This window comes from Apiospora aurea (genome assembly GCF_038362705.1).
Source record: "Apiospora aurea strain CBS 24483 chromosome Unknown utg000006l_segment0_segment0, whole genome shotgun sequence".
NCBI lineage: Eukaryota > Fungi > Ascomycota > Sordariomycetes > Amphisphaeriales > Apiosporaceae > Apiospora > Apiospora aurea.
The window spans coordinates 264,959-286,501 of record NW_027117393.1 but is presented as its reverse complement, the minus strand read 5'-3'; the positions used below and the strand labels follow the sequence as shown (position 1 = coordinate 286,501).

Sequence of the window (21,543 nt, the reverse complement as noted above, 5' to 3'; positions counted from 1 at the left end):
GCAGGAAGATCGACCACATGTCCTGGGACAATTCGTCTCGGAGTGCATGGTTTGATGCCAAAACAGCGGTTCAGCAATCAGGCTGGCTCGTCGGCCTCCAAGCGTACCAATAGGAATGGAGCCAACACCAGAGGGTGGTGGCTTTGAGCCCCCAGTTTCTCACCGACTTGCTAGCCGAGACGTTGTATTACATTCCCGTTCAATCTAGAAGGGGCTGCTGGCATCACTATTTTTGGGCCAATTGATCTATGAGATGCCATTGCCAAGCCCGCCACCCTCTTTCATGCAGCACTGTGGCCTGATTCCGGCATGTCCTCTCCATCGATCCACGTTCCTTGCTCTATTTGTAGGCAGGGCTCGCATGGCAACGAAATATGGCAAGATTCCCGGCAACATCGATGTCACATTAGCCAAGAATTCTCTTCATTAGAGCCTTCGCAACCTCAAAAACGCCAAGCGTACTGAACGGAATGGCAAAGCTAGCTATCGGTAGTAGAGGCGCATCTACTTCCATGCAGCTGAGGGAGGATGATCGGTAAGCAGGCTGGCGTCCGGGCTCATGCTAGTATTCTGACAGGTGGTGCAGCAATCAAGTCGAAAGGTCCATTGGCTTTCAACAGGAGTTACATGCCAAAGTAAGGAAATCGAGACGATTCAGGCAGGACGAAAAGGCGGCATTGCAACTGGACAGTATCACCGCCGCCGAAGCCTATTTCCAACAACACTTTGGCAATACCTTGACTGCCAAAAGCCGTTTTGATATGCAGCACTCCCATGGAACTGGGCTGGTGGCACAAAACGTGAACGATGCGGCGGCGTCTGTACACGATGCCTTGCAAGCTCTGAGTCCCATAATAGACGCGGTAAAGGAGTCTGGCTTTCCGTACGCCGGGATAGCCGTTGGCACAATCACCTTCGTTTTCGCAGTAGGCTGCCATTTCTCTACGACGAATCTTTGATATCACGATGACTAATGCGCGCGTTTCACAGGCATCGAAGCATCGGCAGGAAAGGGAGAAGCGAATCAACGTGATGCTGCTGGCCATACAAGACAGGCTCTTAGGCCTGAAGCTTTATAGTCACATCTACACCGAAAGCCACGGGCTAGACCAGCAGCTCCAGTCCAAGATTTCCATTGCTTACCACACTTTTGTCAGCTTCTGCACAGCTGTTGTCGAATATTATGAGCTTGGCGGCTTCGGTATGTTCTATCCCGACCTAATAATCACTGCTGACGTTCTGCATCCAGTGCGGTGGCTGATATCGTTGAGCCGCGCAACGGGTCTCGAAGACAAGGCCGCCAGCGTGCAGGGCGCCATCGGGGCTGTCCGACAAGTTGGAGAAGAGCTGTTGCACAAGAGTGCCGCGGAAATCAAGAAAAAGTTACAATCTGTCGAGCAAATGAACAAAAGTAGGATACCGCCTTTCTATCTACGCAATTGGAGAGCGAAGACCAACTGACGGGGTACAGATCTAGAAGCGATCAATACAAGTGAGCTATATTACCCCTATTTCATCATGCGTCCTTCAAGATACATGTGAAGTTGTATTACCTTGCTAAGCGCATGCTCACCGATTGCATCATAGGCCAACTCGCAGAGATCAGTGGTAGGTTCCTGTTACCATCCCCTAATTCCATAATCCAGTTTGCACTCACCACCGTCCAGAACTCAAGCAGCGAATCCAAGGTAACGCCCAGCTCTTCTCGACTAATTGGAATGCATAGCAACTAATAACATGAGAACGATGCAGATCTGCAACAGAGCCAGGACAGTCAAGACCTGGAAAACGTACGCCAAGCCCTGGGACTGGATAGCACTTTTTCTCTGGAAGCGGAACTTCAACGCCTAGAGAAACGCAGAGGGAGCGTTACGGCACAGTTTCGCCGGACCTATTCTTTTGGGCCGAACGTGGCGGACCGACTGGCCGAAGTCGAAGCGGGACCAGCGTTCAGCTCATGGCTGGACTCTCCCCGTTCCCGCGTGCTTGTGCTGGCCGGTCGGAACCAGGTCCACGAAGCAGCCCATTGCTGGCTGTCTCCTATTGCCATTGAGCTGGTGAAAAAGCTCAGAAAGGCATCGACGCCGGAGTTGTTCGCGTTCTTTATGATTGGGGAGCGAGAGGCGGAGGATACGTTGGAGCACACCCTCTCAACTGTAGCCTATCGCCTCTTGAGCCAGCACCGAGGCGTTCTTAGGAACAAAGCGGCGTACGATCGGCTTTGGACGGCCCTGCAGGACTACCGCAACATGAAAGCGGACGAGTCTGACAGAAAGCACGAGGTGCACCGCGCACTCAGGAACGTGGTCCTCGCCGTCCTCAACCTATTTGAGCCAGGGCAGACGGTCTGGATCATTCTCGATCGGCTGGACCAATGCCAGTGCGCCACGGAGAGCAGGAACTTCCACCGAAAGGCTGTGCTCAAGAGCTTGGTAAGCTTGGCGGAGGACAGGGAGCTGGGAGTGAAGCTAAGAGTCTTGGTGGTGGTCAATTCCTTGGACTGGAACGTGGAGGAGCAGAAGGATGAGTTTGGGCAAACTGATGACGGTAGTCTCGTCATACGGACGTTATCACAAACTAAGTAGCCCTTGAAATTTTGAGGGTTCATTTATGCTTGTTTGATCTTTCATTACTACACTCTGACGCTCCCAGCAATGCCCTAAGACTCTATCTTATTGGTCCGTTATAAAACCTTGAGGAAGATCCCAGGATCAACATTTGCTATCGAGCATTAGCGGCATGTTGTTCAAGGGTCGCTTTCCTCAGAGATAGACTCCGCATCCTCAACATCGTCGTCTGGGAAAACAACAGGCGAGACAGGCGTCATAGCCAAGTTCGGACCTTGGGTCGAGAGGTGATGTGCTTGCATGAACCGGTATGAGCCGGTCCAGAAGGGATAGGACTCAGTCTCTTGCGCGGGCAAAGGGCAGTGGGCAACCACCACGGTTCTCGGGACATCCACGTACGACCAATCCCGCTTCATGTCGAGCCAAGGGATGTGGGAAAGAGGGATGGCCATGTCCTGGGGTCGAGAGGAGTACACTGGCGTCCACCAGTGTCTCACCTTCGCAAGCTCCTCGAACGAGGTTCCCTGGAAGATCCCATCGCAGTAGGCCACCGAAGTGAGATGCCTAGGTGACGTCGGGTTGGCGAAGCGGAGGCTGACGCACAGCTCGTCGACCCATTCCGACAGTCTGCTGACCTTGCCAAAGTTGACGGTGCCGCGGACCTTCCCGACGATGCGGCTGTGCTCGGACAAGCACCCCTCGACGGGTGGGACGGGATTCGCACATTCGCCCAAGAGATCCGCTCGCCCGTGAACGCATGCGCCCATGGTGGGAACCAGCAGAAACTCGACGTCCGCAGTCTGCATCCATATCGGCTTGTGGGTCAGCCTGATGGCTTGGCGTGGTCCGAAAACGTAAGTGTCCCGGAACCGCACGCGCTTTTGCTTGTCGAGGACGGTTTCGCCGTCGGGGTACATGATATCGCCGTTCTCAGGAGGATGCTTATCCATGTCTTTCGATTCGGCTGCGATCTCGAAGATGGTCTGGGCGCAGTGTCTTACTAGGGTTATGATGCGGGCGTATTTTTCGAATTCGTGCTCATCGAACTCGGGGTAATGGCAGATCTTGGGTTGGATATCTTTTGCGGGCCATGTGTACTATTTATTAATTCTGATTAGTACAATAGAACGCCAAAGTTACAGCTAAATGGAGACCGGAATGAGGGTGAAGACGCAGTAACTTACCTTGGGAATGAGTCGGATAGATATGGCCTGGGCCTCTTCCAGAGTCTGTCCCCGGCTTGCGCGCTCCTCGTTGGCGCGATCAACGGAGGAATAGACAGCGTCTAACATGCAAGCGAACAGATGACTGTCCTCGTCCAAAAGACTCGTACCCATTAAAGCAGCTGGGTTCGACTTATTAGCCGGTTTCGACATACTATTGCTCTCATCCGACAATAGAACGCCGAATGCCCAGACCAGCAGGCAGGCCAGTGCGGTAGCCTTCCGGTCGGTAGCTTTCAGCTTCGTACCAGAAGTACCGATACCCTTTAGACATGTTAGGACATGTCCTGTAGTTCTCAAGAACTCAGCACGGAATTGGGCATCGGACCCAGACGACGCAAACCAGGCAAACACCCTTTCGAGGTCCTTATGGTCGGAGGGATCTGCGAGGAGGGGATACAACAGCCGGGTGACCTGTACGACACGAGGGCTCAATAGGTACCTCTGGATCGGTCTGATACAAGTGTATCCGAGATATGCTGCCATAGTAGAAAGGTTCACATGCATCTTGGGGTGTACTGTCAGCCGAGTACTGTCCGGCTCGGTGTGGAAGGCTGCTGTTCCATCAAACTCAGACTCCAATGCCTTGGCGAGCTGGAGACGAAGCCGAGGGACCAGGGAATGCGATTGTGATGCCATTCTCGCTCCAATCGTGCATATGTCCGGAGGGGGGCTATTACTGAAAGTTTCGATGCGAAGCCCCCGTGCTTTCGACGCGACAGGGAACGGAAATGGGTGTCAGTCATGGCTTAGATCGAAAAATGTAGACATAGCTGATGGGAGAAAATCATGAGTAACGCATTTTACCAGGCGGCCGCTTTGAGCTAGACCGATATGCGACCTCCGCTTGAGGCTGTGTGGGGTTAGGCATTGTGAGTCGGCGATATCTTCTCACCAGAACCTACAAGCAAGTCGACGAGACGCGGCTTACAAGACTCTGGATGGCAGGGCAGGTTGTCAAGTGCACAATTGCACTTTCGCTCTATAGGCGACGTATTGATGTTTTGAAGGTGAACTACAGTATCATCCGAACGTGATTTAGTTTCCTACCTCTCACAAAAGGGTTTATGTGTTTCGTGATGCTTTATACACATTTCTAGATTCTTCATTTTCGTTTCAGTAGCCTTGTGTATCTATTGATTCATGTATGTATCCTTAGTCTCATGAGCGAAGACGCGGGACATAGAGGAGGCAAGCTACTGCTGTGGGAAGAGGGGCTTTGTAGATGATGTCGTTTTCCTTGCTGCGCCGTGTCCTTTGACCAATCATGGATGTTCCTTCCCTTTTCTCGTCGCTAATTGCCCATACTACCAACAATGCTGGCCATGTCGTCGTTATCCTCAGACGCGGACTCAGAAGCCGCATCGAAATCACGGGCCGAGGAAGCAACATGCGGGACAGGGCCCTGGAACAAGTACATGCCAAAGCCTTGCGTCGTACGACCGAGTTGGAAAGCCACTCTTGGTGCCAGGGAGTGCGAGGTGGCTGCTGGGCCGTTACCCATGATGCAAAGGGCCCATCCGACGTTCACGCGTGTCGGATGGACCAGCTCCAGCATCCGGATGATGTTATCGTGAACCCTTCCCGCTGCACGTCGAAAGCCGGCTTGTTCTTCGGCATCGTTGGGGTGGCGGAGGGCTACCATGACGAATAGGACGGGGATGCCTTGCCGGTCGTCATAAAGCCTTTCGCCCTCGGGGGGTGATGGGTCGGCTGGGAACCACCCAGGACTCTCTCCGAAGGACGCCTTCGCTCATCTGGGTGATCTCCAAGTCGACAAAGCCGAACTCCATCTCAAGGAAGGCAGTGTACATGTCCCACTCTACATTTGCGAAGCATGCGGGCGTGGGTCCCATTCGCTCGTTGAAGTCGATGAAATGGAGAGGGTAGCGGTTTTGAAGTGGATGGTAAACGTCGGCAGGAAAGTGCTCCTGAAAATCCATGGTTCGGATGTCGACCTCTGGCAAAAGGGGCGGCGATGCCATCGTCTAGGACCCTTCGGGGCCTGTTAAACGTGGTCAGCAGGTTGGATCTGTTGAAATAAATCCAATGGTGAAGACACTTACAGCTGAGACGCTTGCTGGGGTTATTTAATGGACCTATGGGTTACTGGCAATGTGGTGGACGTATGAAGCGTCTGGCCCCAATGCATGCAATGCGAGTAGCGAGCACTTAGTTGTGGTGATGAAGCTACACAGAGAAAAATTCGAACAAAGAACCACGGGACGACCCTTACAAAGGGACTGTCAGATTTATTTAATACTCCCTGAGATCGCTAAGCTGGGCCTCGAGAGACTCAGGGGTAATATACAGGGCATACGATACATGGGTAATGACATGCTATCCAGTCCTAAGTCGACCACTATGTCACCCTCTGACACGTGGTGCCCTATCATCTTTGAAGGGCTGTTTAATGGTAACTAATCAGCCCACCGGTCGAGCCAGTCCGTAATCTTGATCCCCGCCTCCTCCTTCTTCGCCGCCTTCTCCGCATCCGAGATGCGACCCAGCATGACCTCGCTCGCCAAGGCAAACGGACACAGCAGCTCCTCCAAGCCCCGCAGAGCCTGGATGCGGTCCACGCCGTCAATCGAGCTGGGGCGGATGGCGCCCCGTCGGGCCAGGGCGCCGTCCCAGGCCTTGGCCGTCTCCCACTTGCGCACGTCCTCCTCCGAGAGGCCGTCGGGCTGCTGGCCAAAGTCACCCGAGAGGACGTAGGGCTGCAGATCACCGACGCGCTCGTGGATCCCGCCGCCAATGTCCCAGAGCCCGAAGAGGAACTCATCACAGGGATGCGTCACGGCCGCCCAGTCAAAGTCGAGCAGGCCGGTGATACGTTGGGTGTCGCTATCGTACAGGAGGTTGTTCAGAGCTTGATCCATTTGGTTAGTTCCTATCCTCTAACCTAGAAACATGGCTAGCACTGGGACGTGCAAGAAGATATACTCACTCAAGTCTCCATGGTTCAAGATCTTCTGGTTGTTGTCGACCGGCTCCAGGATCAGCTGAACCCCACCCGCGGAAATGTACTTATCGATCCGCTCTCGGATGCCGGTCTCCCGCCAACCCTTCAGCAGAGAGCTCTGGTCCGACTCGGCCAGCCGATCCTGGAGCTTGGCGACCCAGGTGTCGGCATAGGTATCCCAGGGTCCACCCTTGAGCAAGGGCATCTGGCCGCTGACGATGGCGCCCTGCGCATCGATCGTCAGCGCCCCGAAGCGGCCGACGCCGGCGGGGAGCTCGGCGCGCTGAACGGCGACGACGAGATCGGCCAGCTGCTCCAGGACGGCGTCTACGGCGCCGCGCTCGAGCGCGGGGAACTGAGCGTCCAGGTCCGCGCCCGGCTTGAACTCGGCCAGGGTCCAGCCGAAGCCGGCCTCGCCCGCGACGACGTCGGGGAACCGGTTCGGCGCCCACGCGTAGACGGCGGGCACGACGGGCGCGAGGCCGGCGCGCGCGACCGACTGGCGGATCAGGTACGACGCCGCCACGTCGTTCTCGACCCGGTTGGCGTTGTTGAGGCCCTCGGCCAGCGGGTTGCTCATGCGCACGACCAGGCTCGAAACGCCGGCGGGCGGGGGCGGCGTGGTGCAGGGCTGGGTGCCGGGGAAGGAGGAGGGCGTGGCGGGGGCGGCCAGGTCGACCTTGAAGATATAGTTGTTGAACATGAAGGGGCAATGCTCCACGTAGGCGACGGGAGTGACTTGTGCCGAGGTCAGGCCGTACTGGCGCAGGATGGCTTGGACGGCATCGAGGCGGCGATGGAATCCTTCTTGGTTCGGGCGCGTGTTGGCCATTTTAGTGGTGCCTAGATGGCAAACGGCCGTGTTTCAGTATGGGGAGAGGGTATTGTTGTGTGATCGGAAAAGATCAAAGCGGGTGTGGCAGATATCTACTCGAAGGTCGACGTAGAATGAGAACGAGGAAGAGATTGGAACAGTTTGACAGGTTCAAGCCACGCTTTAATACCCATGTCCCAAGTGTGCTAAGAAAATCTAGCAGCAAACAGTACACGCCAACTGTGTGTGTGTCACCTCAGATGAACCCCGCAATTCCAAGCTGTTTTTTTTTTCTTCCAATGAGAAACTCACCTGCTACTTGACGGGAATGTGTTTGCCTTGGAAGCCCTTTGTTCGTCACTGCCATTGCACGATCATAAGTGATTTCATCCGCACCGGCTTGCGCGTACACATACATTGATTTCTGGCATGAGGTGTCTGAGATGTGTAGTCCCCGGGTTGTACGTTTGGGTGTAAGATACGTACCGAGAAACCCGGAGTTGATTAATACTGTGTAGACTCTCAAGAGGCCACCGAGGAGTTTACTCGAAACACATGGGTACCGAAATGTGACGGTAGCAGAAAGACACCTTCCCAAATAGCTAGTCTGGAGACAATGAGTGACATTTCTGGGATAATGAGCGACTACTACGTTGCTACCAAGTACATAATAAGAAATACCCTTCCTAAGTACCAGAGTGGTGTTTCCCACAATCTTCCCATCCATTTGCCGATTCAGCTCCGACCTCAAATGGCATCCCCTGCTGATGCCCAAAGTCAAGCGAGGACGACAGCCCTGTTCCTTGCGTAGAACCTGTATCTAGGCCTTCTCAGCAGCATCGCGCTCCTTGATGTAGAGCCAGCCAGCACGCGTCGCCGCGGCGTCGACGTTGTTGTCCTGCGCCTCCTCGGTACCGCGCTCCTTGATGTAAAGCCACCCGGCGCGAGTGGCGGCCGCATCGACATTGTTGTCCTGGGCTTCTTCGGCGTCGCGCTGCTTGACGTAGAGCCACCCGGCTCGAGTGGCAGCGGCGTCGACATTGTTGTCGGCGGGCTCGGCGGACGGAACCGGAACCGCCTTGCCGGCGTGGACGGCCTCGGCATCGCGCTTGATGTAGAGCCAGCCAGCGCGAGTGGCGGCCGCATCGACATTGTTGTCCTGAGCTTCTTCGACGTCGCGCTGCTTGACGTAGAGCCACCCGGCACGAGTAGCGGCGGCGTCGACGTTGTTGTCGGCCGGCTCAGCCTGGACCTCCTTGAAGTGAGCATGCTCGACGTCACGCTTCTCGCCCTGTGTTACTCGTTAGAAATATTTACGGAGCGCGGCTAGTTCGAGGGGGGTATCGGGAACAGAGTACTGACATCGAGGGGCAGAGCAGTGACAGTCAGGCCGAGGACGGCAGTGGCGAGGGCAGCGGTGAACTTCATGGTGGGCTGTGGATGCAAATGCGCTTGTTTGAACTGTAATCTTCTGTGCTTTGAAGTTGGGATGTGATATGAAGATAGCCCTATTTTCTTTGGGGATTGCCGTGGATCTTTGATCTTTATAGCCATCTGTCTCGTCATCTGAGACACTTCAAAGTGGTGTATATTGAGTCCATGTATCGTTTTCCCCCGCATAGTTACACATGAAGCCGATCTCCAAATCATGACATTAGATTCGAGTATGGAAAATGGACCGGTGTATTGCGACAGTGTCGGGTCTGTTGGCCAAAGCACGCAACCCCCTCCCCCCTTTTCGCCCACCCAGTCAGTCTCAGAGCACGGGCACTCGCCGATCAACCTGCGGTGAATTTTTGATAGTCATATGATCAAAAGTCAATACGATCTGCACGTATCCTTGTAAAAACGCAGGAAGTGTCCATATACAAGGCTCTGCGTGTATGACCGAGAAAGCAGTATGCGTCTACCGAGATGTTAACGTCAAGCCTCCCGAGGAAACCTGTATGTATGACTTTGCATATGGATGCGGGGTAGACGAGTGGTAGCGCTACGCATGCCGTAAGGATGAGTTGTAAGGAATATATCACCTGCATGCCTCGATATTGGGAATGAGGCAATATTGCGTAGGGAGGTGATCTTGAACTTATACAGAAGGTACAGGCAGGCTATTGTGTCTCGCATCATCCGGGACCGATCACTCCGCCACTTTCCCCGTCTGCGTGAAGGACTGCATGTTTCGCTTGATGTGGAAGCCCTCGTTCTGGCTAGCTTTCAGGCAACAACTTCTGCAATATGCCATGGCCAGACCGATCCTTAGTTGTTTGTTCTACGTACTTGCAGCCGGAGGGATTGCTCGCCGTTTCTTGCCGCGTAAGTCAGCAAACTACTCGTGAGATCTACATGTACAACTTTCATCCTATGGCCAAGAAAACAAGGTACGGGCACATAACGTGTGCCTAAAGGCACCATAGCTATGCTGGAGTGAAGGGGAACAATATTATATTGGGCCTAATCACAAATAGCTAGAATCAACATGAGAATAATCCCAAATGTCATCCTCGACGCGAATAAACGGCTAACTACTCCCAAACTTCGACTCCTTCCGGTCTGGTCTTTGGTGGGTAGTATGTCATCAGGTTGCTTTGAGCCCAGTCATGGAAGTGGTCCCAGTCCACGCATCTGTGGCGGCTTTCCAGATTGGCCCAGGCCTGATCGTGCCGGCTCACCCAGTGGTACGAGTAGATGTTCAGGTCGGGGTGGCACATCAGACTCTGCCGGAGCGTCTCGATGCAGTGGTCCTTGTGCTCCTGCCGCTTCTCGGCAGACTCGGCCAGCATGTCAAAGTCGATAGCTTCATAGTAGTCCATGTAGGAATACATCCGCACGTAGTTCTGCGAACTCGTTTAGTAGTGACCTGGGGTATTATTGACATCTGCCTTTTATGGCGTAACAGAACAAAACAGCATAGGCAGACTTACGAGGCAATGTAGCTGATGGAAAACTTCCATACCAGCCTCAAAGAGGCCAGTGTGCTCGCCATCTTTCATGAACTCCACTGCGCCACGGGATCTGTTCATCGACTCCAACGTGGATCGACCGACTCCGAAGTTGCGCACTTCAAGTAGAGATCAGCACAATAAGTACTTGGACAGTTTGAGTTCAAACAACAGGGTTCTGGATACGTACGCTCAGACAGGTCATACCACAGTTTATCGACCTGCTCGTTGGGAGGCCCCATATACGGAGACGGGGCGCCCGTGAAACGGGGATTGAAATGTTGCGTCTCAAACCGGACGGCGTCAGGTTCCCGCAACGCATCTGCCTCAGAAAGTCAGCCAAGAATGCACCGTAGAAATTGCTCGGTGCTACTCACCCCAGGCCGTATCAATGCACGCGCGTTCGTCAACCTCTTGAAGCTGGGAGTGAGAAAGAAACCCAATGGCGAAGAACACTGCGGACGAAAGAACAAGGCCGAGGGTTTGCAGTGGCCTTTGACATCGTCCGGCCCGTCGTTTGCGCGAAAGACTGTCCTCTGGGTCCAGCGGCTCGTCATGAAACGTATCTGACGAGGCCTCTGAGAGAGGGGCCCTCTCACTGTCCTGGTGAGTCTCATCAAGCTTCGAGTATTTAGAGTCCGCCATCGCGCTTGAGTGACGCGATGGTATACGAGACAAGGTGTAGTTATGTTGCTTGGGTGCTAAAATGAAAATGTCTTATGATGAGGAAACGAAGATACCAGCAGAGGACGATGGACGACGAGGCCCGATAAGCATACTAACCAAGGAAGAACTTCTCGTACTTGATCTCAACTCCGCCCCTCGTCATCGAATGAATGGATATGATAGGATCGCTGATGGCAGTTGCTGAAGTCCTACGCCGTCATTAAATTAGTAATGAAATGCGGAGGCTCAATTTACAATGCATTAGTCTAGACCGACATGCGGAGGTCTGTCGTACAAAATATATTAAGGCTGGGTCAGCACTAGCTAGTAAGGCAAACAGAAAAGCTTGTTTTATTGCATAAACGCGCATTGAAATCTGCCAAGCCGGTATGTACTCTGTCTGACCCCTATTATACCAGGGGGATGATCGACAGAGGCGTCAGGCAAGACCCACCGGTTTCCCAGATTACGCGGGGGCCGTAGAGGCAATCCGATTGGCTTTCTTGACGGGTAGGTACACACACGCACGCACACACACACACGTAGAACGGTCAGTTCGTGCGGTGACAGCTGAATGCGGCTCCCACCGTTGTCACGATGGTCACTCCCACCCATGGCAAACCATCACATCATGCTGCAGGTGAGATGGACGTGGTATTAAGCTGCTGTACCACCTAGCGATAGCCGGCAGGCACACCGAAGGCCGAAGTTGGCGGAGATGCGGAGATCGTCATTCGACGAAGGGATATGTATGCATACGGTATGAGCCTGGAAGACCATCACACGCCGAAATCGCCAGGAGAGAACATCGCCAAGCTCTGGTATCTCGAGATTCCCACTTCACCTGGGCCCTCCGTTTTCCAGGCTTTCTCTGTTCACTCCTTATCCTGTGCCCAGAACGCCGAATCCCATCGCATCTGACTCGCTTGTCACATCACTACGCCATCATGAGCTCTCCTAGATACGCCAAACTGTCCCCTCACGACGGCGACGACTTGTCCGAGACCCTGTCGTCCTCGGCGCCTACGCCAAAGTCGTGGGCTGCTCAATGTGCAAAGGCTTTTCACATTTTTCGTGTCGTTCTCGAGACAGCCCTCCTTCTGTCCCTTCTAGCTCTTATTTTCTCTCACAACGACCCGGGCCAAGGCTATGCGCAGGCTCCTTCCAGCAACTTGGGCATTATGCCTCACTGTGCGTCCGCTCCTACTAATAAACTGGCCCATAATAATCCGAAGATTACTAACGTCAAAAATCGCAGTCGCGACCAAGGGAGTTCTCTTCCAAGCCGACGAGAACTTCATCAGTGCGGACAGCTTTGCCAACCTCACCGCTCTCGAGGACACGCGCAAGTACTGGACGAGGATGACAGTCGGTAAGTGCTTACCAATACGATTTACTTGTCGATTCATGTGTAACAGACCCATCTGCTAACGACAGATGGCTGCAGCGGGCCGCGGTGCCATCGTCGTCGATCCCGTCGACCGGTCGGGCCTGTCGGACCCATACGAGATCCCCATCCCAGAGCACGAACGCAAGGAGGACGGCCGAAGTAAAGAGGAAGTATACATGGTCGATGTATTCCACCAACTCCATTGTCTGGTACGTACTGCATGCCCCGTAAACGTTACCCGCCCAACGCACAATTGGTTAACACCGTGTACACAGTCCACTCTGATGACTTCGTACGGGCATGCCGTGATCGAGGGGAAGACGCCTGAAGATCTGGATCACGACGCGCACTGTTTCGATCTGCTGAGACAGTCTCTCCTCTGCGCTGCCGATACCACAGTAGAGGGCCAGACAGGCTATGGCATAGGCTGGGGCACGATCCATCAGTGCAAAGACATCGATGCGATTAGAGTGTGGGTGGAAAACCGGGCGGGATTTGCATGGCATCACTTCCCGGGAGCATTGTAGCTAGACACAGGTTGAATAGTACAGGGGTATACGGACGGAAACATCAATGGTCTATCTTGATCAAGCCGCTGGTTGTACCTTAATTGACAAGCATGACGGAAACTTCCTGAAGATCCGAGTGTTCAATACCGCAGAGTCCGCGTCCTCCGATAGTAGCATTTGTTCGCAATGCACGGTGTGGTTGTAGTTCCCGATATAGCTGTCGATCAAGTGCCCGTTTCCGAGCGCGCGGTGCAACTTCTTCCACATGAACGTGCAGTGATGCTTGTGGTACCGAGACGACACAAAGAGGTCTCTCTCCCCCAAGAGTACCTCCTCTTTGGACACGGGCTGCGTCCCGTTCTGGTCGAGGAACCACTGCCAGTCCTCCGTGGTCTCGAACTCGTGCGTGAGCTGCTCATCGAAGCAGGCGGGCGGAAGCCACGAGAAGCTCATGATGTCAAAGTAGCAGCCTAGGGCGGCGGCTTCGACGGACGAGTTGCCACACTGGGAAAGTGCCCGCTTGGGCGCTAGATCGTCTTGCAAAAGAGGCATGCTTGAGGCATGGATGAGCCAGACAGATGTCATGGCTATGGTCGAGACACCAATGATGACGTAGAGCCAGTGTGAGCGGGCAATTGGGGAAATCATGACAGGGGATTCCTTTCCTTCATTATCACCTTGGGGCTCGACCGAGTGAGAATATTCCGGAGAGACGAACGAAACATGATGGGGCATTTTGCTTAGGATAGCAGTGTGCTTAATGATCTTTGGTGGACTTGACAAAGGGGTGGAACGTAGTAGGTGAGATATGAATAAGTGTATGATAGGAACTATTGCTAGAAATGGAAACTTGCTGCTGCCCATGTATCATGTACACGGGCGAGGGGGAGGGCGCCCCGCACCGTTGAGCACCGTCAACCATCTTATCCTGTACGACACGCCTATCCCATAGGCCCGCTAGTAACAGCCAGTAAAATGAATAAGCACACACGCTTTTTCTCCTCTTCTACTTACCACCTTACCCGATCAACTCTTTGAACCGTAACTCCATTTACCTGTAAGCGTTCTGAACACAGCCACTATGAACTCCCCAGGGTCAGAAGGGGCAGAAGAGGTCCAAGTCTTCCTCAATCCAAACCAACACAAGAAATCCTTTTCCACCCCATATACTGGGCTTTTGAAATCCAAACTGGGACATCTGCTTGCCGCTTCTCTTCTCCTAAACGCGATTCAGTTCTGCGCTGGCATCACCCTTCTAGTCTGGGCTCTCACAAAGAGCTGCGATGTACCGGTCTCAGCATCATCGCCCACCCATCATGAAACGGGTGGTATGAATGGTGACCTCAAAACGGTGTCATCCTACTGTATGTATCACCATCCACTCAAACCTTCCCGCCAGGTTTCTGACCATCTCAGCGCCCATTTTCGATGAAGTGGATTTGAAACTGCAGTACCAGAAATTCAACGGCCGCATCCACGATAACACTTCCATCTATCGCCAGGACCCGTCCCCCGAGGTTGACGCGGCCTGGGACCGTCTCTCTGCCGAGGGGATCGAGATCATCACCGTCGACGAGGACGCCGTCGTCCTCTCCGGCAAGACGCCGGGCCTCAGCGTCAAGGCGCCCCCAAGCTGGGGCCGCGGGGCCCAGGCCTACGTCGCGCAGGTCGACGTCTTCCACCAGATCCACTGCCTGAACGAGCTGCGCAAGGAGATGGACTTCGGCTACTACTACGGCGCCGACGCCCGGCTCAACCGCTCCTCCTCCTCCTCCGGCGGCGGCCGCCCGCCCGCCGACCGCGACGTCGAGCACAAGCGGCACTGCCTCCACATGCTGCTGCAGGACCTCATGTGCCACGCCGACGTCGACGTCATCACGCACAACTGGGTCCACTACGACGTCCCGGACCAGCCGCACCGGCCGGCCGCCGAGCCCTTTGCCGACTTCAACGTGATCAAAAAGTGCCGCGACTTCGAGGCGCTGCTCGGCTGGGCGCAGCGGAATGCGGTCCGGGATCTGCCGAAGCGGTGGGCGGAGCTGAAGATGCCCGAGGGGGCAGAGTTTGTCGAAGGGGACGGATACTGGTAGTAGCTTCAAAATCTCCTATGTCTGTTGGCCAGGATCAAAGAAGAAGAGGACTTGCTTGGAAACTGGGAGGATGGAGGTTTATGAACTTAGCTTGCAGTGAATTAACACACATACTATTACATACATGAAAGTCAATATGCTGAGTTCCAGGCGAATCGCAATTCATGTAGGCAATGACGAGCATAGCAAAGCAAGGATAGCCGGTTCATTAGAAGCATTGCGACTATGGACTACATGCTAATTCTGGAGGGGGTCAGGCACATATGTCTTCCTGTCGAAGTGATCCACCGCATTTCGCTTGGCCCATTCCCTGATCACGTCAAAGTCACGGCAAGTGTGGGCGACCTGGGCGACCTCCTTCGCCTCCTGCATCTGCTCGACCCAGCGCCAGGGCAGCGGGGTGATGTCCGCGGAGCAAATCAAGCTCTGCCGGAGCGCGTCGTAGCAGTGCTCCAGGTGCTCGATGCCCATGAGTTCGTGGTCGGGCGGATACTCCGTCTTGCTGTACAGGCGCTTCCTGAGCATGTTCTGGGCGAGGTTTTACTTGGTATCAGCTATGGCCCTTTGTGAGATCTGTTGGCGCAGAAGGATGAACTAACCAGGCAGTGAAGCTGGTGGAAAACATTAAGCTGGATCACGTATTGCCCCGGCTCGCCAGGGATCGGCACCGTCTTGTTGACCAGTTGCGACGCCTTGTCCATGGGAATGCGGCTGATGCCGACTAGATGTAGACTTCGTCAATGGAGAGGCATGCATTATCGGAGAGGGCTTTTGTGGTAGGACTTACAGCCGTACAAGTCGTCCCATTGGGCGTCCCTCTCTGGCGTCGGGGGGCCTTGGTAGGGGGGAGCGCTCACGTCCAAACCCGGCCGTGAAGACGACGTTCTTGTACTGAATCAGGTCCTTTACCGGCGCTGATACTGGGTCAGTTGGCGCTCATAACTTTCACGTCAGTCGTTTGCGTCGTCTTCACTCACAATAGACCTCATTCTCGATGGCAGGGCAGGGCCTATCAGCTGACCACAGTCCTGCCGAAAGCATGAGACAGATGAAGGCCAGCACGAATACAAGCAATGTGCATATAAGATTGGTCCGCTTCAGCCGTCTGGTTTCGGACTCTGTGGCATCGTATATTCCGCGTCCCATAGGATGCAAGAAGGGCGCATCAGCGCTTTCTTGGTCCCCCCTCAAAAGAACTGACAGAAGGCCCCATCGTTGTTCGTGAACGTGACAAAACTCAAGACAAAAGTTCAATAGAAAGGCTCAATGCAAGCTGTTTCAACAAAATTGTGAGCGAAAAGGAGGAGTAAGCCCAGGGTGCTCATGGCAACGAATTGCATGTAGAAACGAAACAAGCCAGATACAGACGACGGGGTAACTGGCAAGGCAAGGCAGTCCGAGCAAGAATTGCCCCAGGCAGCCTTAGCATTCGGCAGGCTTCCGTTTAGGTCAGCACTTATGCACGCCCTCATTACTGGTTGCCGTTTCATGCGGGTGAGATTGGTGCGACGTACAAAGGGGCCACCGGCAAGTTCAATGTACACCTTATGCAACAAAACGATATAGTCGGCCGTGCCTCGGATGCTGGCATACTTGAAGCACAGCATCGTATCCCTGGACCGAACTGCGGATCGTGCAACAATCGAGCAACAGGTTCAATGATATGCGTGGCGTCTGTGGGCTTCGTATGTGCTTTCACATCATGGGCCAGTCTTGCTGGCTGTTTCGGGAATAGACAGACTCACAAACGCCTCCCACAGCCGGGCTGCAATACTTTGCGAAGAGCTTGGTCCAGACGCAGCCGGATGGGAATGCGGGGAATCCTGACCGAGACATATCGGCTGCATTCGATACTATAACGTCAAATGATCAACCACGGCCTGCTCGAAATATTTTGATCACGCCATCGACTATGCCGGGTACTCCGGAAGACGTAATAGAAACAGTTAGTCGTGACGTAGGCAATATCAACTGCATGATGGGACAGCAGCCGGTAAGAAGGATGTACGAGCTAAGACGTTGCTGAATTTCCAGACCGGGTAGGATCCGTTCAGGATACCTCGGCCGACGCGAAACAAGGCACTCTCCCACGTCGATGTGTACATTCCTGCTCCTTGATTCCATCTTCTCAAACCAGCTTTCTGTGTGCTGTTTCCTGTACTGACTTGAAGTCCATCCAACATCTGAATGAGAGCCCAGAAGTCATGTTTGGGGCTGTTCCAAAGACGTTCGGGGGTCCCAGTCATGGACATGGTACTCCCAAGTCTCCCAAGACGATGATGAAGAAGGAGTTGGCGGCACTACGGGACCTCACAAGAACCCCAAGGGCTGCCGTCTTCTTTTTTGGCCCACCATGCTGGGCACTGGAGTCGGACTTTTTGTTGTGTTCGCAGTGGTCATGATGGTCCTGGATCGCAATCAGAACCCGCCTCACTTTCCCCCTACACGTACATCCTCTCTTATTTGGCCAGTGCATGTATAGTTACACTTGGTCCTAACAGTCTCTCTTAGTACAAACTGTTCCTGTCGTCTTTGAGCCTAATGAGCTCTTCAAGACCGAACCTACCCCGAAAAGCAATGCTGCTTGGGATAGTCTTATGCCAGGTATTGACTCCCCATGGAACTCTGGGGTCATGAAGATATGGCTAACAAAAAACCAAGATGGCCGAGGGTTCGTTCTCGTCGACAACCCATCCGAATACAACCTGGGCCCAGGCATCCCGACAGATGTAGGCCCGGACCGATACAGCATTTCCATGTTTCACCAGCTTCACTGCCTAGTAAGTTGCTCCTGCTCCAACCCCCAGGGCTGGAACATAGTCTGGCTCACATTTACATGCCTACACTAGGGCATGATACGCGAAATGTACTTTGCGAGCATGCACGGGGCAAAGGCCGACGTGTACGGCGAGGAGTCCCTGTCGGGGGCGGAGCTGAAGCAGCAGCAAATGACCCACATTGGCCACTGCTTTGATTACCTTCGACAGGCGGTCATGTGTGCCGGCGACATGACGCTGGAGGGGGCCATGCTGCTGCCGAATGGCGAGGTCGGTCCGGCCGGGGTCGATGGCTGGGGTGCAACCCATCAATGCCGTAGCTGGGAGCAGGCTGTCGAGTGGACACTCCAACACAAGGCTCCTCACAACCATACGGGTATTGCTTGATATATCATTGTATCGACTATATCAAGTATAAATATGTTTGCCATGCCCAAATAGTACTTGCCCCATTGTTCGAGCATAGGTCCGTTGGTGAAGGCTTCGGGCGTTTAAGAGTCTGGGGGTGATATCAATATCGTCCAAATCTTCGTCGTCTAGTTAATAAGTGGGTATAATATAATATATAACTAGCAACTCCCAATATGAGGCTTGAATTCCTGAGCCCTTCGGTGAGATATTACATCGTAGGTGATACTGGAAGACACTGCGACGCTTGGGAGCTGATTGGAATCCAGGAGTATAGCTTGGAAATCAGGCACCCACCAGTACATTGGGGCTATATAACTTGAACATCGCGTGACATAAGGAAATACCTAATATACGACTAAATTTTCTACTTTTGTCCACTCCATGGTCTACTCGTCTACTCTTACGTTTCCCCCATACCCAACAGCCACAATAGCGGCCACAATACGCAACTCGCAACCATACCTACGTGCACCTCTCGACTTGCATCAATGTCTCAACCAACCGGAAATCAGAACGACGGCGGCAACCTGTACAGCTTTATGAAGCAGGTCATCACAGATATTGAAGCTCTCAAACACATGCAGCACGTTTCGGCGCGCTCCATCGACGCCATGGCCAAAGTCTTCGACGAATTCCAAGCCGGGATCTCTGATCTAGAGATTGGCCTGCAGACCAACCACGCAGAGACAACCGAGCAAGCATATTATATCGTGCAAATGTGTCACGACATTACATTATGCCGGGGGGATGCGGCCATGATTGCCCTACGCATCGCAAATATCGGTAAATGTGTAGAGAAAGTCTACGCAACCCTTGCCCCGGCCACCGTTGTTGACGAGTCACCGGAGATCATCCAGCTGCCAGCCAGAGTCCAGCAAATGACCGCACAGTGGGATGGGATCACGACCGAGACTTCTACTAATAAAGGCGCCTCCCAGGCGCAGAAAGCACCAGTCGCTCCTCAGCAGGCAGAGAACATCTATGATCGAGTTGACTGAAGAGGGCCCTTCTCCTAGCACGTCCGTGTCACCTGGAGCACTTCAAGGCGATCTATACAAGACCCCGATGGACACTGACATACCTAAAGGACATTGATTTACGGTATTTACTATGTAATAATTAAAACAGTATTTTATATAAGTGGCCCATGGGTTAACTACTGTATAAGAGAACCTAGTGGTAATATATACGTGTTACGCTAGCTTATATTATATTTTATTCGCCTTTTTATAATAATCTATTTTATATTCCCGAGATAGCGACTTAGTATAAGTAAATATAAAAAGTGTTTTTACTTTTATTTATAAGGATTTATTATTTTATAAGTCTCGGTGTATTAATTTTAATTAAGTATTATAATTATAATAATTCGAAATTTTTAACTAATTCCCTTTATTTTATTCTTATAATATTTAATATACTTAATATATTATTTATTAGTTTTTTTTAATATTAAATAAATAATATAACGTGGTTTACTACTAGGCGACGTATATTACTTAGCGACGTACCTTAATTTAATTCTAATTTTCTTTTACTTTTCGGTAAATTTTATAAAATTATTTTAATTTTAAGAAAAGAAGGGAAAAGATCGATAACTCGGTCGAACCATCGAATAATCGAAAACAAACTTTATTATTTAAATCTACGAGGTCGAATTGATTTAGCCGAACCTTTATCGAAAGGACGCAGCTAAAGCGTTACGGTATAAATAATCCGATAAATAATCCGATAATTATTAATATCGGTCGCGCCGGACTCGCGTAAAATTAATACTACCCGCGAAGCAATATCGCGGCGTATAATCAAGGACCTTAAACGCTTTAAACGCGTCTTAATAGCGAAAATAGCTCGAAAAGAGGTATTAAAAAAGATTAAAGTATTTAGAAAAACTAATCGCTAATTTAATAGCCCCCAGTAGTAAGCGTAAAGAGATTTTTTAAGTAATTAAAGAATTTCGTACCGAAACGACCGAATTACGACCGTACCTCGATAACGATAATAATACGTTAATAACCCGCGGGGAATTACGAAAAATAGTCGGAAAAACTATCGCTTAAACTACGCAGGATTCTAAAACTATATAGATTAAATTTTAAGCTTAAATTATATTTACGCCGCGTAGCAGCGATTTTACTACTTAGCAACCGAAAATTATCGTCCCAGCCCGCCGAAACCGCGAAATGGTAATTAAAAACGTAAATTAATCCAACGATATTTAAAAGAAAAGGCCAGTAAATATCGTACAGAACGTTAATATAGTAATCGGGTATAGCGAAATTATCGCAATAAAAAAACTACTTAATAGCGATATCGTTTTTACTTTTAAAAACGAGGCGAAGAAATATATAAAGAATAATAGATAAGTTTTAAACGCTTTCGAAATTAACGCGTAATTTACTTATAAAAAACTCGTAGTTATTATAAAAAAGTCCTAGCGAAAAAACTACGGGATACTTATAACGAAGCCGCGTTATTACGTAATTTACTCGCAAATAAATATAACCCGAGAAAGATTTCGAAATATAAGCGTAGCTTGCCGAAAAATCCCGAAGCACGCTACGTTTCCCTTATCCTGCATACGAGTTCCGTTTAAACTGCGAAGGACTTGTGCGATAACGGCTTAATATAGGATTCCGAAATCTTCGACTGCGAACCGTATAACGCCAGCCTCCGTATTTAATAATATTACCGTTATTACGGCTACGGCTACGTAGCTAAGTATTATTGGAAATAGTAGCGATATAGCTATTATTTTATAGTAATATATTTTAAAAGAGATTAAAAATACCCTTAAAGAGGACTACGAGGCAGGAAACGTTATATTAATTACGGCAGGGAATATACGACATAGGATCGCGGCTGCCCCGTAGCGATCTAGCAGAGAAAACGCGTAAAAGAAATTTATACTTACCGGCCTCGTTAGTTTAAAGTCCGTAATACCGGCGATAACTCGGTAAAAATAAAGCGTTTATTATTACTAACGACGTTCCCTATTAGCGATAAAGAAGGGTATATAATAATTTCGCGGAAAAAAAACCGCCCGCGATTCGATTCGATAACGAGCAGTTAAAGCAGAAAGATACGCTCGTAAAGCCGGCGCGGTATCGTCGCTCCCCTATTAACGTAAAATACTATTATAGTTTTATAATTATAAGCTTATAAATAATATATTAAAACGTCGTAGCATTA

The 21,543-nt window shown here is 51.7% G+C and overlaps 14 protein-coding genes across 14 annotated transcripts; 6 read left to right on the top strand and 8 right to left on the bottom strand.

Annotated features, from left to right (window-relative positions):
* Positions 1-470: 470 nt before the first annotated feature.
* Positions 471-2,585, top strand: PG986_008693 (uncharacterized protein; the record flags this gene model as incomplete). Its single annotated transcript, XM_066844915.1, has 7 exons — positions 471-535; positions 587-926; positions 991-1,201; positions 1,250-1,411; positions 1,588-1,608; positions 1,668-1,688; positions 1,753-2,585. 7 exons carry the CDS (start codon positions 471-473, stop codon positions 2,583-2,585), a joined length of 1,653 nt encoding a protein of 550 aa, XP_066697313.1.
* A 161-nt stretch (positions 2,586-2,746) lies between these two features.
* PG986_008692 (uncharacterized protein) lies at positions 2,747-4,429 on the bottom strand (the record flags this gene model as incomplete). Its single annotated transcript, XM_066844914.1, has 2 exons — positions 2,747-3,664; positions 3,752-4,429. The coding sequence occupies 2 exons, from the start codon at positions 4,427-4,429 to the stop codon at positions 2,747-2,749; spliced, it is 1,596 nt and encodes a 531-aa protein (XP_066697312.1).
* A 655-nt stretch (positions 4,430-5,084) lies between these two features.
* Positions 5,085-5,435, bottom strand: PG986_008691 (uncharacterized protein; the record flags this gene model as incomplete). Its single annotated transcript, XM_066844913.1, has 1 exon — positions 5,085-5,435. The coding sequence occupies one exon, from the start codon at positions 5,433-5,435 to the stop codon at positions 5,085-5,087; it is 351 nt and encodes a 116-aa protein (XP_066697311.1).
* A 31-nt stretch (positions 5,436-5,466) lies between these two features.
* On the bottom strand, positions 5,467-5,775 carry PG986_008690 (uncharacterized protein; the record flags this gene model as incomplete). Its single annotated transcript, XM_066844912.1, has 1 exon — positions 5,467-5,775. One exon carries the CDS (start codon positions 5,773-5,775, stop codon positions 5,467-5,469), a length of 309 nt encoding a protein of 102 aa, XP_066697310.1.
* A 435-nt stretch (positions 5,776-6,210) lies between these two features.
* Positions 6,211-7,587, bottom strand: PG986_008689 (phosphotransferase enzyme family protein; the record flags this gene model as incomplete). Its single annotated transcript, XM_066844911.1, has 2 exons — positions 6,211-6,662; positions 6,741-7,587. The coding sequence occupies 2 exons, from the start codon at positions 7,585-7,587 to the stop codon at positions 6,211-6,213; spliced, it is 1,299 nt and encodes a 432-aa protein (XP_066697309.1).
* An 802-nt stretch (positions 7,588-8,389) lies between these two features.
* PG986_008688 (uncharacterized protein) lies at positions 8,390-8,997 on the bottom strand (the record flags this gene model as incomplete). Its single annotated transcript, XM_066844910.1, has 2 exons — positions 8,390-8,860; positions 8,932-8,997. The coding sequence occupies 2 exons, from the start codon at positions 8,995-8,997 to the stop codon at positions 8,390-8,392; spliced, it is 537 nt and encodes a 178-aa protein (XP_066697308.1).
* A 1,094-nt stretch (positions 8,998-10,091) lies between these two features.
* PG986_008687 (uncharacterized protein) lies at positions 10,092-11,153 on the bottom strand (the record flags this gene model as incomplete). Its single annotated transcript, XM_066844909.1, has 4 exons — positions 10,092-10,403; positions 10,491-10,627; positions 10,699-10,830; positions 10,886-11,153. The coding sequence occupies 4 exons, from the start codon at positions 11,151-11,153 to the stop codon at positions 10,092-10,094; spliced, it is 849 nt and encodes a 282-aa protein (XP_066697307.1).
* A 618-nt stretch (positions 11,154-11,771) lies between these two features.
* Positions 11,772-12,095, top strand: PG986_008686 (uncharacterized protein; the record flags this gene model as incomplete). The annotated part of the gene is made up of 2 exons (XM_066844908.1): positions 11,772-11,814; positions 11,866-12,095. 2 exons carry the CDS (start codon positions 11,772-11,774, stop codon positions 12,093-12,095), a joined length of 273 nt encoding a protein of 90 aa, XP_066697306.1.
* Positions 12,096-12,121: 26 nt separating this feature from the next.
* PG986_008685 (uncharacterized protein) lies at positions 12,122-13,091 on the top strand (the record flags this gene model as incomplete). Its single annotated transcript, XM_066844907.1, has 4 exons — positions 12,122-12,365; positions 12,433-12,546; positions 12,622-12,773; positions 12,840-13,091. 4 exons carry the CDS (start codon positions 12,122-12,124, stop codon positions 13,089-13,091), a joined length of 762 nt encoding a protein of 253 aa, XP_066697305.1.
* A 60-nt stretch (positions 13,092-13,151) lies between these two features.
* Positions 13,152-13,808, bottom strand: PG986_008684 (uncharacterized protein; the record flags this gene model as incomplete). The annotated part of the gene is made up of 1 exon (XM_066844906.1): positions 13,152-13,808. One exon carries the CDS (start codon positions 13,806-13,808, stop codon positions 13,152-13,154), a length of 657 nt encoding a protein of 218 aa, XP_066697304.1.
* Positions 13,809-14,154: 346 nt separating this feature from the next.
* Positions 14,155-15,163, top strand: PG986_008683 (uncharacterized protein; the record flags this gene model as incomplete). The annotated part of the gene is made up of 2 exons (XM_066844905.1): positions 14,155-14,168; positions 14,473-15,163. 2 exons carry the CDS (start codon positions 14,155-14,157, stop codon positions 15,161-15,163), a joined length of 705 nt encoding a protein of 234 aa, XP_066697303.1.
* Positions 15,164-15,400: 237 nt separating this feature from the next.
* Positions 15,401-16,204, bottom strand: PG986_008682 (uncharacterized protein; the record flags this gene model as incomplete). The annotated part of the gene is made up of 4 exons (XM_066844904.1): positions 15,401-15,691; positions 15,763-15,874; positions 15,951-16,077; positions 16,141-16,204. 4 exons carry the CDS (start codon positions 16,202-16,204, stop codon positions 15,401-15,403), a joined length of 594 nt encoding a protein of 197 aa, XP_066697302.1.
* Positions 16,205-17,516: 1,312 nt separating this feature from the next.
* On the top strand, positions 17,517-18,327 carry PG986_008681 (uncharacterized protein; the record flags this gene model as incomplete). The annotated part of the gene is made up of 4 exons (XM_066844903.1): positions 17,517-17,610; positions 17,675-17,767; positions 17,825-17,943; positions 18,013-18,327. 4 exons carry the CDS (start codon positions 17,517-17,519, stop codon positions 18,325-18,327), a joined length of 621 nt encoding a protein of 206 aa, XP_066697301.1.
* A 512-nt stretch (positions 18,328-18,839) lies between these two features.
* Positions 18,840-19,349, top strand: PG986_008680 (uncharacterized protein; the record flags this gene model as incomplete). Its single annotated transcript, XM_066844902.1, has 1 exon — positions 18,840-19,349. The coding sequence occupies one exon, from the start codon at positions 18,840-18,842 to the stop codon at positions 19,347-19,349; it is 510 nt and encodes a 169-aa protein (XP_066697300.1).
* Between the last annotated feature and the right edge of the window lie 2,194 nt (positions 19,350-21,543).